We start from the raw sequence: 16,514 nt of genomic DNA on the forward strand, positions 1-16,514 counted from the left end.
ATTTTGCTTCTTTAATTTATGCAATCTGCTTGCTAGATGGGTGCATAGGATATAAAGTCAAACATCTATGAGATTACAATGGTTAGGTCAGATATTCTTCCTTTGACATTTAAACACTACCATTAAAGTTATATTGAAACACTATTAATTATGCTTGATTGTATCCTTGTCTAGGTTTTAAAGCAAATAATTACAGAGTATTTATATCCTAAAACGTTTCTATATTACTAGTTAGAAAAATATGCTTTAGAATATTGTGAGATTTCTCCTCCTTTTGAAAGAAACACTTTATGGAAAATTAAAAAGGTTTGTATATCCATTTCACTTTCACATAAATCATATACCAAAAAAGTTACATATTAGACTTTAAAAGAATCACTTGATCATAATTTTTTTCTGATTTATATTTTTTAAGCTTTAAAATTTTATTTATTTAGAGAATTTTTGTGCAAACTACTTTTCATTGTCTGGTGTTATTCTTCGATAGAGTCTTATTTTTTAATTGTATAAGGACTGCATAATTTGTAGCAACTCTAGATAATAAAGTAATACTTAAGTTCAAATTTTCTCATATTAACTATAAGTTGAACACATTATATAAATTAGTTTTTAAAATTTTGATATTTAAAATTATATATCTTATAAGGAATTAATATTCAAAATATATAATAACTTATACAACTCAACACCAATAATAATAATAATTCAATTAAATATGGGCAGAAGACCTAAACAGGCATTTTTCAGAAGGAGACATACAGATGGCCAATAGACACATCAAAAGATGTCCAACGTCATTCATCATCAGAGAAATGCAAATTAAAGCCTCAATGAGATATAATTTACACCTGTCAGAATGGCTAAATCAAAACTACAAGAAATAACAAATGGTTAGGATGTGGAGAAAAAGGAAGCACTGTGCACTGTTGGTGAGAATGCAAATTGGTGCAGCCACTGTGGAAAACAGCATGGAGGTTCCTCAAAGTTAAAAATAGAATTACCATATGATCCAGTAATCCACTACTGAGTATTTACCCAAAGAAAATGAAAACACTAGGGGCACCTGGGTGGCTCAGTGGGTTGAGGCCTCTGCCTTCGGCTCGGGTTGTGGTCCTGGGGTCCTGGGATCGAGCCTCGCGTCGGGCTCTCTGCTTGGTGGGGAGCCTGCTTCCTCCTCTCTCTCTCTCTCTCTGCCTACCTCTCTGCCTACTTGTGATCTCTGTCTGTCAGGTGGATGAATAAAATCTTTAGAAAAAAAAAATGAAAACACTAGTTCAAAAAGATTATGCACCCTATGTTTATGGCAATATTATTTACAAGAGCCAAGATATAGAAGCAGCCCAATTGTTCACTGATGGATAAATGAATAAAGAAGATGTGTGTGTGTATGTATACATATGTGTATACATGTATACAGACACATATATAACACATAATGGATATTTCTCAGACATTAAAAATAATGAATTTTGTCATTTACAACAACATGGATAGATCTAGAGGGTATAATACTAAGTGAAATAATTATGTCAGAGAAAAACAAATACTATATGATTTCATTCACATGTGGAATTTAAGAAACAAAACAAGTGAACAAACAAAAACAAAGAAACAAACAAAACAAAACAGAGAAACAAGCAAACAAACAAACAAAAAAACCCTGACTCCTAAATACAGAGACCAAACTGATGGTTGCCAGAGGAAAGATGGGTGGGCAGATGGGTGACACACATAAAGGGAATTAAGAATATACTTATCTTGATGCGCTGAAAACTACAGAATTGTTGAATCATTATATTATACAGCTGAAACTAATGTAACACTATATGCTAATTATACTTCAATAAAATTTTGATGTTTAAAAATCTTTGGTAGGTGGAAAATATATATTTAGTCATGATAACTTCTGCCTTATCTCTGATTTGCTTGTGGTTAGTTATAAAAGAATCAGCACAATCATAAACGTTAGCACACTGAGGATATTACAAATTATCAGGACTTGTGGTTTCTGAAGTATAGCCCCTGGATAAGTAACATCAGCATCACCAGAGCACATAATAGAAGTGTAAATTATCAGGCCTCGATTCAGCACTACTGAATCAAAGATTTTGTGGGTGGCCGCAGTAATTGGTTCCAACTTGTCCTGCTGGTTACGCTGATCCATGCACAAGCTTGAAAACCACTGGACTAGACTAGTGTTTCCCAAACACTTGTCTATAGACTAATGTTGATTAATGACAAAATCATACCACTTGTCATCAGGGAAGAAATTACAGCCAGCAGCACTTTCTTAGGAAAATGTTAAATTTTTCTAAGATGTCATCTTAGAGTATTTGCTGGTATTAGGCTATATTTATTTGCCTTATTAAAATATTGGTGATAGTCTCTTTTAAAGGTGCTTTCTAGTAATATTAAAAACTTGGAACTCTGTATCCATTCTTAATATTTTTCTTTTCTGTTGTCAGTAAGCGGTGAATATTGGGTTTATGGTGAGTAAATTACTGATTGATGTCCACTCCCTCTATTCATTGATATGAAAATGACATAGCAAAATTAAAACCTCTCAAGTTAACTAACTAACTATATGTAGAGCTGGACAAAATTCCAAACCTATGTCAATAATTTTTTTAAATAGTACATCATTCCTATGTGTTGTTAATTGTTGCCTTTCCCAAATATCCCCCTTTAAAAATTCAATTTGTCCTAGATCTTAAGTGATCACTATAGTAAGACTGTTTTTAATAGGTTACCTGTTGTCTTCCAACATCAATGAGATCAGCACAAGAGCACAAGGATTCTGAATATAGAAAAGGTGGAGTTCACTGAAGAAATACTGTTTGCTACAATATGGTCAGGGCTTGCCTTCTAAACATCTTTCCTGAGTTTTATGGGATTTGCTATTAACATCAAGCCTGATAGGTTATAAATCCACTGAAATTGGGCTTCGCTTTTTCAACTTACAGAAAGTGCTTTTATTGAGGACATTAATTACCTCCCTCAAAACCCAATGATAAGACACTGATCCTTTTTGTAGACCACAGCATTTAAGGAAGAAAAAATAACCTCATAATTGAGTTCAAACACTTCTTCACTTGATTTCCTAATTTTACTCCTACTCACTGACTACTTTTCTTCCCTTTTCCCAGCCCTCTCAAACTTATTTGTATCGTCTCAATATTTAAATAACTAGTGCCCTTGGTGAATGCATCAAGTCTCATGTCTGTAAATAAGATCTTATATGCTGAAGTTTTCCAAATACATACCTCTGATCTTGACCTCAAATCAGAAGCCAGTTGAGTTAATACAACACATATATTTTATCTCTACATCAAGGTGTAGCAGGATCTAACTAAATATATCCCAAAAAAAGCAGCACTCATTCCTCCCCAAAATCAACTCTCAAATTTTCCGTATCACTTATTAGAAGTTAAATCCATTCAACTACTGAAGCCAAAAAATGTGAAGCCATTTTTCACTCATCTTTTTTCTCACATCTTTAATTTATCAAGAAATCAAGTTGGCTCTACCTTCAAACTTTAAGTATCTTTCACTGTATTCATGCTATATCCCTGTCTTAAATCATGACTGTTTTTACATTTTAGCCTGCTAAGTACTCTACTTGCTTGCTCTCTTAACCCAGTAATCAGAGTTATTTAGTCAGATCACGTCACTTCTCAGGCCAAAACCTCCATTGTCTTCTGATCTCTCCTAAAACAATAGCCAAAGGTCCTATTTTTGCCTATGAGTCCCTAGATGAGTTTACCAATTGTTTCCTCCTTCTAGCTTATTCCCTGCTACTTTTCTCTGTATCCTCAACTGCATAACACTAGCCTCCTGTTTGGTTTGGTTTGGTTTGGTTTGGTTTGGTTTGGTTTGGTTTGGTTAAACATGCCAGGGACAGGGGCGCCTGGGTGGCTCACTTGGTTAAGCATCTGCCTTTGGCTTGGGGCATGATTCAGGGGTCCTGGGATTGAGCTTCCACCCAGGCTCTGCTCAGCGGGAAGCCTGTTTCTCCCTCCCCCTCTGCCTACTGCTCCCCCTGCTTGTCCTCTTTCTCTCTCTCTCTCTGTCAGATAAATAGATAAAATCCTAAAAAACAAACAAACAAAAAACATACCAGGGACATTTTAGGTTTGGAAACTTTATGTTGTTTTATTGACTTATTTTTTTTTTAAGTTTGGAGAATTTGACCTTATTCTTTTCTAAGCCTGAAACACATTTCTCTTAACATCTTCATGGTATGGTCCCTTACCTCCTATAAGTCTTTGACCAAAAGACATTTTCTCTCCATGAACCTAATCTACCTGTTTAGAATGGAAACTTGCACCAATCATAGCACTCCCTATTTCCCTTCCTACCATTTTTCTCTATGGTACTTATAGCATCTAACATTCTTTATATTTTAACATTTATTTTATTTTTACTCTCCCTCTTTCAGTGTTTAACCTTGTGATAGTAGTGAGGTAGTGATCTTTGTCCGTTTTCTTCATAGCTGTAACCTTAGCACTCATATCAAAGCCTGGCACAGAGGAATCGTCCATAAATACTTTTGAATTAATTTTTGAATAAATTATCAGGATGTTTTTGTAAAAGAATACTCTTCAGGCAATTTTCCATAGAAAGAACAGAGGAGGAAAGTCCCTCTGCAGCTAGACTCAAAGGCCCAGAGTAAGGTCACATGTCTATGGTTTTCCTCTCACACTATCATCTTCATTTCTCACTGTTTTGATAATATAAATATTTTGAAAAACACTGTATCAATAATTTCTTATCCCATGAAAATTTCATTTAAAATCTATCATATCATATCTGGAAGATAATTTTAGTTTCTTTCCAATAATAACTAGTCATTGACATTATGTTCACTGCTTGCTATATACAATATATGCTATATACTATATACATGCTATATACATGCATATGCTATATACAATATACACTCAACACTTTTCATCTACCCCTCATCCTCCTCCATTCCCCGTTTCTCTTTCTCTCACCTTACTGCATTTTTCTCTCCTTAGGGGCTCCTGCAACTCTACAAAAAGTTTAGACACACATACATATTAATTTATCTTTTCAATGATCCTTCTCTTATGCAACAGTGTCTCACTTATCCTGACTGCTTTTAATCAAGATTACATTGTGGTGATTCTTGCTATAAGGACTCCTGCTGTATTTTAACTTAGAGTGTCTGAAATCTGTGGCAGAATTATATCCCCATGTATAATTACTCCCAGCAGTCTCAAACAGCATCAGGCTTTCAGAAATCTGTGAGCAGGAATTCCTGAAGTCTCACCCTCATTTACTACTATTGCTTTGATTTGTAAGTATAAACAATTCAAGATGAGTCATTTCTAGCAGGTGTCAAGATTTAGAGCTTTGACTTGTATTTCATTTTCAATTGATTCTTCATGGACTGGTTTTGGAAATAAAATGAATAGCCTTTTGTTGAGTTTGCAGAAGGATTTCTGTTTTAGCCTGCTGGAGCTATCATAAAAAATACCTCAGACTGGGTAACTTAAACAGAAATTTATTTTCTCACAGGTGAGGAAACTAAACATCCAGACCAAGGTAACAGCAGGTATTGTATCTTTTGAGGTGTCTCTCTTTGGCTTGCAGATGGCCTCTTGCTGGGTCCTCACATGATCTTATTTCTGTGCATGTGTCATGGTGTCTCTCTATGTGTCCCCAATCTCCTCATTTTATAAAGACACCAGGCAGATTGGATTAGGATCCATTTAATGGTCTCAATTTACTCATCACTTTACTCATCAATTTACTCATCTGCAAATGCAGTCATATTCTGAGGTACTGGGGATTAGGATTTCTTTTTTTTTTTTTTAAGATTTTATTTATTTATTTGACAGAGAGACATCACAAGTAGGCAGAGAGGCAAGCAGAGAGAGAGGGGGAAGCAGGGTCCCCGCCAAGCGGAGAGCCCAATGTGGGATTCAATTCCAGGACCCTGGGATTATGACCTGAGCTGAAGGCAGAGGCTTAACGCACTGAGCCACCCAGGTGTCCCTTGGGATTAGGACTTCAACATATGAAATTTGCAGAGACAAAATTCAGTCCACAGCAATCCTTCAGAAGTCAGTGATCTTGGTTTGAACTAATCTTTTAGCTTCACTGCCTTTACTCTGTCTCGTACTTTCTCTCATATACATAATAAGAAATAATCTTTGCCTCAAATTAGAATTATGCTAATTCATTAATATAAATATAGAGTTCACTACCTAGATTTTGATATATTACTCTTGCTTTTTATCCTAAAATAGTACCACATTTGGTGAGAAAACAAGGCATCACATACTGAAAATTAGATTAACTCATATTACATTTACATTTTCATTCACTTGAAAATATTTATTCATTAATATGAGAAGATCTATGGAATGTCTATTATTTCTGTAAAGATTATAAAACATATATGTTAAAGTCCATTAAACGTATGAGAATCTAGTAAGCAAAAATAATGATAAAAAATTAAACTTATCCAAAGAGAAATCTGGATATACCTCGACTCCTGGGAGGTGTCTTTATATGTTTGGAATGTCCCACCCAAGAGAGTATGTGGAGGCCTTGGCCACTAAACAAACTAACAATGTGGTTTATGACAGGAGATTTGTGCCACACAGTATATGCTTTACAAACCCTGGAAGGGTTGGAGTCTAAAGATTAGCCACATAATATCTTTTCCATCTCAGGAGGGGTTAGAGATTGAAGGTCAGTTTTGCAGACAGTCCACAATACATCTCCAATAAAATTTCTAGATAGCAAGATTCAAGTGAGCTCTTCTGGTTAACAATATTCCATGTGTATCATTACACATCAGTACCAGAAAAACTAAGGCTGTCCACGACTCCACAGGGAGAGGACAACTTAGAGATTTCCGGTACTTTGCCCCATGCACATTTTCCCTTGGCTGGTTTCAATATGCATCCTTTAGCTTTAATAAACCATACCTGTGAGTATAACAGCTTTCAGTGGATTTTGTGAGTCCTCCCAGCAAATTACCAAATCTGAAACTAATCTTGTTTACTGTGTTCCCTCTAACTTTACAATGGTGTATATAAGTAATTAAAGGAATATAAATGGTATTTACAAAAGATATAAAATGTAACAGGTAAACACAGGATGAGGATGTGATCTTTACCTAACAGAATCAAAGTAGAGTTTCCCAGAAGAGAGGAAAGCTAATTAGAAATTAGGTGAACAAGGGAAATGTCATTTCAAGTATGTGGAATAGTACGTTAATAGACAGTGAGTAGCAAGAAAGTGAGAAACAGAGTGTTTTGAAGAACGGACAGTAGTATGCTGCACATGCTAAGAACCTGCTCATTTTTAGATGAATATAATTATAAGTGGCCCCATGTCTTCAGTCTAGTGATACTAATTTTAGACTTCTAGTATCCAGAACTGTGAGGGAATAAATTTCTGTTGTTTTAAGCCATCAAGTCTGTAGTAATTGTTCCAGTCATAGGAAACTAAAGAGTCTAAGAAACTTACACAAGTTTCTTCTTAAGTCCTTGCCTGAAAACTAAACTGTACTGCATAGAATGAAAATCCACAAGATCAAGCAAAGAAAAGCTGTATGCAAGCTATCAGCTGAAAAATCCCTAGAGGTTGGACAGGGGTAGGAGATGATCAATTTCCAACCTTAAAACAATTATTGCAAAAATATCCAGGAAACTGAAACCAGTAATAAAAAGGAAAAGGGCAGGGAAAAATACAAAATACGTATACATAAACATACAGAGAAACAAACTTGAAAATTATGAAATAAAAAATTCACTGTTTGAGATGAAAAGCAAATTAAACATTATAGAAAGAAATATCAGCAAACTTGAAGATATAGTAATATCAACTATACAAATTGAAGCAAAAAAAGAAAAATTGGCAGTTAACAAATTCTGAGTAGTTTATGGAATATCAACCTAACAGTCATGTAATTGAAGTTCCAGAACAGAGGAGGAAAAAGTCAAGAACTAGGAAAAAATATTTCAAGAAAAGTGGCAAAAATTTTTCCAAACAACATAAAAATTATAAACCTACAGATTCAAAAACTTCAACAAACCCTGAACAAAACAACTGTAAAGAAAGATATCTAAAAGTCTATCTATAAGAAAAATTAAATAAAAATTGTGTATGAACAAATTTTTCCCATCTGATGAAAACATACCATGAATCAAGTGCTATTCTTCATTATTTGTCCTTTCCTATTTATTTTAGAATAGGTAGTGATCAATAAACAACAAAATGTCTTTTCCAGTTTGCAAAGTCAGTCTATAGCAAATGAAAATCATCAATTTATAATATCACAAATTTCAGTTTGGGAAATAGTCAACATTCAGAGTAAATCAGGAGCAACATAAGAGATTTTCGTGCAGAGTGCATGTAGAAAAATATACCATGTTTTATCAAAATTGTGTTCTTGCTTTATTGGTGTGCCCATTTAATTTCAACCAAATTAGTAAAAGGTGAATACTTGATATATTTTCCATATTTTCTCCAAGGTTCAGAATTTAATGTGATTGAAAGGACCATTTTTTATATTTTAAGTATATATATTTTAATAAATGAAGATTTAATAAATGATGAGGAGAAAGATTAAATATATTTAAATAAAGGAAATTCATGTTCCTAAAGATTCCTAAAGATTTCCCAGAACAAAAGGGTAAAGCAAGGTACAAATTAAAAAGCTAAAAGTCAATTCAGTTTGATTACAATTCAAAGTGGAAGCTACATTATTTTCACTCATCCCAAAACAAATTTGTCTTTGGCCCAAACTCTAGTTCTCAAAGCCGTAACACAACTTTAGTACCATCAGGTTTTGGCCAAGTTAAGGATAAGATGAAGGCTATGAGGAAAGATTTAACATTTGGAGATTAGTAGAAATCGGAAACAAAGAACAGATTCACTTAAATTATAAATCCTACTCCTTGACAATTTATGGGAAAAACAATCACCCTTTAAAACTATGGTTCTCAAACTAGTATGTATCAGAATTATTTGCTTAAAACAAAGATTTCAGGTTTCTTCCTCAGAACTTCTGATTCAGTAAGTCTGCGGTAGGGCCGGAAAATATTTACATTTCCTAGTTTTTCAAGTGAAATATCCCTGCTGGTTAAAGCAGTTTGGGGGAACCATTGTATTAAGCTGATATTTACCTTGTTAGTAATTTGTGTGCCTATGATGCATTTTAACAGAATTTGTGCACTGGGCTAGAAATAAATGCATCATTCTTACCTTTGTGTGGCTGCTATAAATTTCCTATATTTTCTTATAAAGATAGCTTCCAATAGACTTAGAAATTATTGAGGAAAAAGACTTGACCATATATTCATATAAATAAAACTATTAATATTGTCCCTGTTGATCTATTTTAAGATAGCTTAATATCTTGACATCATTGGCCTTGTTTTATTTTTTGTTCTTTTTAAAGATTTTATTTATTTATTTATTTGAGAGAGAGTGTGTGCAAGCAGGGGAAGAAGGCCCCCTGCTGAGCAAGGAGCCTGATGTGGGGCTTGATCCAAAACTCCTGGATCATGACCTGAGCTGAAACAGAAGCTTAACTGACTGAGCCATTCATGCACCCCACCTTAGGCTTGTTTTAAAAACATAAAGAACAATGGGGTGCTTAGTGGCTCCTTTTGTTGAGCATCTGACTGATGGTTCTGGCTCAGGTCATGATCTCAGGGTCATGAGATCAAGCTCTGTGTCAGGTTTTGTGCTGAGTGTGGAGCCTGCTTAAGACACTTGCTCTGTCTCTGTTCCTCCACACTCACTCCCTGCTTTTAGCCTCTCTCTCTTAGAAAGGAAGGGAGGGAGGGAGGGAGGGAAGGGGAGAGAGAGAAAGAACCTTGCATTAAGCTAAACTTGCATAATAATGGATATAGCCTCAAGAAGTTAATCAAATTATAATAATTAACAATCATATATTTATATATCATCATATTAAAGTAAGTACATGAAAAAGTAATAATTTATTTGAGGAATACAAAACAAAAACACCATTTTAAAAATTTTAACAATTTACATTAACTTGGACTTAGTTACTAGACTAAGTTTCTACACAATGAAAGTAGAAAATTAATTAGTTAATACGAAAGCTTTACATAAAATGTTTTAAAAAGTGCTTAAAACTGAAAAATAATTGAGGTCCAGCTTATTGGGAGACTTAAACAGTCTGAGCCACTTTTCTTGGGACTCCTTTTGAAGCACAGACAGCTATTTGCTGCTTCTGAAGAATGGCACCTTGCAAGTAGCTGCAGGTAATAGTTCTAAGTGATCTACTTCAAGTAGCATGTAGCTGTGTCCTGGGCTGGGATTAACCCATAAATCTGGTGAAAAGTTAAACAAGAGCACAGATCAATGGAGGTTCGCAAGACCCCACATCTTCCTTTCTCTCTTCTCCTGTGAGTTCATTGAAAGTTGAAATCCCAATTCAGTGTTTTGGAATCTGTATACAATATTAAATCTCATTAATACACTTTTAATAATTTAACAATCATATAGAGCACTTCAGTTGTTTACTAGTAGCTGTTTACTAGTAGTTGTTTACTAGTGACTTTTGTCTTCTGACTCTCCAAATGACTATATAGTAATTACAAAATACTGCTGAAAAGCTTCCAAAGACTTAGGGCTTAGTGTAGGCCTTCTGAGTCAGGATGCTTCAGTCCAAATTCTTGTTCTATTCCCTATTAACTGAGTAAACTTTGGTCAGGACTCCTGTGCCTTTTAGGCCTGGGAAAAAGAGTTATTTTACAGATGAAACAAGAACCTGTATTTTTTTTTAATTTTTAATTTTTTTTTCAGCATAAGAGTATTCATTGTTTTTTCAACACACCCAGTGCTCCATGCAATCCATGCCCTCTCTAATACCCACCACCTGGTTCCCCCAAACCTCCTGCCCCTGCACCCATTCATAGTCCATAGTCTCTCATAGTTCACCTCCCCTTCCAATTTCCCCCAACTCCCTTCTCTTCTCCATCTCCCCTTCTCATCCATGTTATTAGTTATGCTCCACAAATCAGTGAAACCATATGATAATTGATTCCCTCTGCTTCACTTATTTCACTCAGCATAATCTCTTCCAGTCCTGTCCATGTTGCTACAAAAGTTGGGTATTCATCCTTTCTGATGGAGGCATAATACTGCATAGTGTATATGGACCACATCTTCCTTATCCATTCGTCTGTGGAAGGGCATCTTGGTTCTTCCCACAGTTTGGTGACTGTGGCCATTGCTGCTATAAACATTGGGGTACAGATGGCCCTTCTTTTCACTACATCTGTATCTTTGGGGTAAATAGCCAGTAGTGCAATTGCAGGGTCATAGGGAAGCTCTATTTTTAATTTCTTGAGGAATCTCCACACTGTTCTCCAAAGTGGGTGCACCAACTTGCATTCCCACCAACAGTGTAAGAGGGTTCCCCTTCCTCCACATTCTCCCCAACAACGTGGTTTCCAGTCTTGCTAATTTTGGCCATTCTATTGATGTAAGGTGGTGTCTCAATGTGGTTTTAATTTGAATCTCCCTGATGACTAGTGATGATGATCATTTATTTATGTGTCTAGTAGCCATTTGTATGTCTTCATTGGAGAAGTGTCTGTTCATGTCTTCTGCCCATTTTTTGATATTATTGTCTTTTTTGTGTGTGTGGAGTTTGAGGAGTTCTTTATAGATCCTGGATATCAACCTTTTGTCTGTACTGTCATTTGCAAATATTGTCTCCCATTCCGTGGGTTGCCTCTTGTCTTGTTGACTGTTTCCTTTGCTATGCAGAAGCTTTTGATCTTGATAAGTCCCAAAAGTTCATTTTCACTTTTGTTTCCTTTGCCTTTGGAGACATATCTTGAAAGAAGTTGCTGTGGCTGATATCAAAGAAGTTACTGCCTATGTTCTCCTCTAGGATTCTGATGGATTCCTGTCTCATGTTGAGGTCTTTTATCCATTTCGAGTTTATCTTTGTGTATGGTATAAGAGAATGGTCGAGTTTCATTCTTCTACATAGAGCTGTCGAGTTTTCCCAGCACCATTTATTGAAGAGACTATCTTTTTCCACTGTATATTTTTTCCTGTTTTGTCAAAGATGATTTGACATAGAGTTGAGGGCCAATATCTGGGCTCTCTACTCTCTTCCACTGGTCTATGTGTCTGTTTTTATGCCAGTACCATGCTGACTTGGTGATCACAGCTTTTTGAAAAGCTTGAAATCAGGTAATGTGATTCTCCCAGTCTTATTTTTGTTTTCCAACATTTCCTTAGCAATTCGGGGTCTCTTCTGATTCCATACAAATTTTAGGATTATTTGCTCCAGCTCTTTGAAAAATACTGGTGGAATTTTTATCATAATGGCATTAAAAGTATAGATTGCTTTAGGCAGTATAGACATTTTAACAATGTTTATTCTTCTGATCCAAGAGCACGGAATGGTCTTCCATCTTTTGTGTCTTCTTCAATTTCTTTCATGAGTGTTCTGTAGTTCCTCAAGTACAGATCCTTTACCTCTTTATTTAGGTTTATTCCCAGGTATCTTATGGTTCTTGGTGCTGTAGTAAATGGAATCATATCTCTAATTTCCCTTTCTGCATTTTCATTGTTAGTGTATAAGAAAGCCACTGATTTCTGTACATTAGGTTTGTATCCTGCTATGTTACTCAATTGCTGTATGAGTTCTAGTAGTTTGGGGGTGGAGTCTTTTGGGTTTTCCATAAAAAGAATCATGTCATCTGGGAAGAGAGAGAGTTTGACTTCTTCATTAACAATTTGGATACCTTTTATTTCTCTTTATTGTCTGATTGCTGTTGCTAGAACTTCTAATACTATGTTGAACAAGAGTGGTGAGAGTGGGCATCCTTGTCGTGTTCCTGATTTCAACAGGAAGGCTGCGAGCTTTCTCCAATTGAGGATGATATTTGCTGTGGGTCTTTCATGGATAGATTTTATGATGGTCAGGAATGTTCCTTCTATCCCTATATCTTGAAGTGTTTTAATCAGGAACAGATGCTGGATTTTGTCAAATGCTTTTTCTGCATCAATTGAGAGGACCATGTGGTTCTTCTCTCTTCTCTTATTGATTTGTTCTCTCACATTGATTGATTTGCAAATGTTGAACCATCCTTGTAGACCAGGGATGAATCCCACCTGGTCATGGTGGGTAATCTTTTTAATGTGCAGTTGGATCCTGTTTGCTAGGATCTTGTTGAGAATCTTAGCATCCATATTCATCAGTGATATTGGTCTGAAATTCTCCTTCTTAGTGTGGTCTTTGTCTGGTTTGGGGATCAGGTTAATGCTGGCTTCATGAAAAGAGTCTGGACGTTTTCCTTCTGCTTCAATTTTTTGAAACAGCTTCAGGAGAATAGGTGTTATTTCTTCTTTGAAAGTTTGGTAGAATTCCCCAGGAAATCTGTCAGGTCCTGGGCTCTTGTTTTTTGGGAGATTTTTGATCACTGCTTCAATCTCGTTACTAGATATCAGTCTATTCAGGTTGTCAGTTTCTTCCTGGTTCAGTTTTGGGAGTTTATAGTTTTCCAGGAATGCATCCATTTCATCTAGGCTGCTTAGCTTATTGGCATATAACTGTTGATAATAACTTCTGATGATAGTTTCTACTTCCTTGGTATTAGTTGTGATCTCTCCCTTTTCGTTCATAATTTTATGAATTTGAGCTTTCTCTCTTTTCTTTTGGATTAGTGTGGCCAATGGTTTATTGATCTTATTGATTCTTTCAAAAACCAGCTTCTAGTTTCATTTATATGTTCTACTGTATCTCTGGCTTCTATCTCATTGATCTCTGCTCTAATCTTGATTATTTCCCTTCTTTTGTGTGGAGTTGGTTTGATTTGTTGTTGAATCTCTAGTTCTTTAAGGTGTAGAGACAGCTGGTGTATTCTGGATTTTTCAATTTTTTTGAGGGAGGCTTGGATGGCTATGTATTTCCCCCTTAGGACCGCCTTTGCTGTATCCCATAGGTTTTGGAACGAAGTGTCTTCATTCTCATTGGTTTCCATGAATTGTTGCGGTTCTTCTTTGATCTCCTGGCTGATCCAAGCATTCTTAAGCAAGGTGATCTTTAGCTTCCAGGTGTTTGAGCTCCTTCCAAACTTTTCCTTGATTGAACTCCAGTTTCAAAGCATTGTGATCTGAGAATATGCATGGAATCATCTCAGTCTTTTGGTATCAGTTGAGTCCTGATTTGTGACCCAGTATGTGGTCTATTCTTGAGAAGGTTCTGTGTGCACTTGAGAAGAATGAGCATTCTGCTGTTTTAGTGTAGAATGTTCTGCATATATCTGAGGTCCATCTGGTCCAGTGTGTCATTCAATGCTCTTGTTTCTTTAGTGATTTTCTGCTTCGATGATCTATTTCTGAGAGAGGAGTGTTAAGATCTCCTACTATTAGTGTATTCATATCAATATGATTCTTTATCTTGATTAACAATTTTCTTATGTAGTTGGCTGCTCCCATATTGGAGGCATAGATATTTACAATTGTTAGATCATCTTGGTGGATAGTCCCTTTAAGAATTATGTAGTGCCCTTCTATATCTCTGACTGCAGTCTCAAGTTTAAAATCTAATTTATCTGATATAAGAATCACTATCCTGGCCTTCTTTTGAGGCCCATTGGCATGAAAGAGCTTCTCCATCCCTTCACTTTCAGTCTGGGTGTATCTTTAGGTTCAAAATGGGTCTCTTGTAGACAACATATGGATGGGTCCTGTTGTTTTATCCAATCTGCAACCCTGTGTCATTTTATGGGCGCATTTAGGTCATTCACATTGAGAGTGATTATTGGTGGATACATTTTTATTGACATCGTGTTACCTTTGAAGTCTTTCTTTCTGTATACTGTCTCTATATTTCTGCTCAGTGATTTTCTTAGGATTTTTCCTCTTTTATAGAACCCCCCTTAATATTTCCTGCAGTATCAGCTTGGTGGTTGCAGTCTTTTAAGCCTTGCTAGTCTTGGAAACTCTTTATCTCTCCATTCATTTTGAATGTCAGTCTTGCTGGATAAAGTATTCTTGGCTGCATGTTCTTCTCATTTAGTGCCCTGAATATATTTTGCCAGCTCTTTCTGGCTTGCCAGGTCTCTGTGGACAGGTCTGATGTTATTCTGATGGGATTTCCTCTGTAAGTAAGGAGCCTCTTTGTCCTAGAGGCTTTTAAGAGATTGTATCTCTTGATTTTATCCAGACCCTGGAAGAGTTCAAGGTCCAGTTTGGGGACAAGTCGAGTGAGGGGCGGCCACAGCACACAGACCTCATGGAGCTGGTGGCCCACAAAGATGACCCCACTGACCAGATGTTTGTGTTCTTCCCAGAGGAGCCTAAGGTGGGAATCAAGACCATCAAGGTGTACTGCCAGTGGATGCAGGAGGAGAACATCAAGCGGACCCTCATCGTGGTACAGCAAGGCATGACCACATCTGCTAAGCAGTCTCTGGTGGACATGGTCCCCAAGAACGTCCTGGAGCAATTTCTGCAGCAGGAGCTGCTCATCAACTTCACGGAGCAGGAGCTGGTCCCAGAGTATGTCATCATGACCAAGGAGGAGGTGACAGAGCTCCTGGCCAGGTATAAACTCCAGGAGAACCAGCTGCCCAGGATCCAGACCGGAGACCCGGTGGCCCGCTATTTCGAGATAAAGCGAGGGCAGGTGGTGAAGGTGATCCGGCCCAGCGAGACTGCCGACAGGTACATCACCTACCGGCTGGTGCAGTAGCCACCCCGCGAGCTGGTGAGATGCCATGTGGCCGCAGGTCCTGCTTGTCCAGGAGTAAGCCCTAGCTTTCCTCTCCTCTTACCCCACAGTTGTCTCTGTCACCTCCCTGTGGGGGGTGCGTGGAGGCAGCCCCACTTCCTGCCCCACTGGGCTCGACTCGCACAGCAGGCCTGATATGTGGTCGTCTGCCCATCTCTCGCCCTCCCTGTGGCCTGGAGACAGATGGGGCTGTGCCCACCCCCCAACAGGAGGAACCTCACTACTGCTTCTCTGGACCCTGGGATGACCTCGCCTGGGTACTGAGCCCCACCCGGACCCCGGACCCCTCATGAGTGAGCCTCCAGAGGGGACAGGATGTCTGTCCACGGGGTGGGGGTGGGGGGAGGGCAGGCGGGTGTCAGCTGCTCTGATGCTGGGTGTTTGTAAGAGTGAAAGTATTGGAGTAAAAAAATTGCCGGTCTGGAGGAGCAAAAAAAAAAAAAAAAAAAAATTATGCTTGTTCATAATTGTAATTATGATTGCTCAATTTTACTATTAGGTGCCTTGATGTTTTTTTGGAATCTATAATCTTGGGGGGAGACCATTCAGCCTCTAGTATATGAACACTGGTTCCATTCTTAAGATTGGGAAAATTTTCATGAAGAATTTGTTCCACTATATATTCTAGACTTCTTTCTTTCTCTTCCCCTTCAGAGATTCCAATAATTCTGACGTTGGAACGTTCCACAGCATCATTTATTTCCCTGATTATGTTTTCATGGCTTCTAAGCTGTTTGTT

The 16,514-nt window shown here is 37.1% G+C and overlaps 1 protein-coding gene across 1 annotated transcript in view; it reads left to right on the forward strand.

Moving 5' to 3' along the window:
• The window catches only part of LOC101686469 (DNA-directed RNA polymerases I, II, and III subunit RPABC1-like), a 125,610-nt gene extending 109,874 nt beyond the window's left edge, over positions 1-15,736 (forward strand). Inside the window, exons 3-4 of the mRNA XM_045078403.1 lie at positions 10,225-10,277; positions 15,183-15,736. Of these exons, the coding sequence (XP_044934338.1) occupies positions 10,225-10,277; positions 15,183-15,736 (607 nt within the window). The remainder of the gene's footprint in view (positions 1-10,224; positions 10,278-15,182) is intronic.
• The last annotated feature ends 778 nt before the right edge of the window (positions 15,737-16,514 follow it).

This window comes from Mustela putorius, unplaced genomic scaffold (assembly GCF_011764305.1).
Source record: "Mustela putorius furo isolate JIRA1106 unplaced genomic scaffold, ASM1176430v1.1 tig00000242_pilon_pilon_pilon, whole genome shotgun sequence".
In the NCBI taxonomy this organism is placed as follows: Eukaryota; Metazoa; Chordata; class Mammalia; order Carnivora; family Mustelidae; genus Mustela; species Mustela putorius.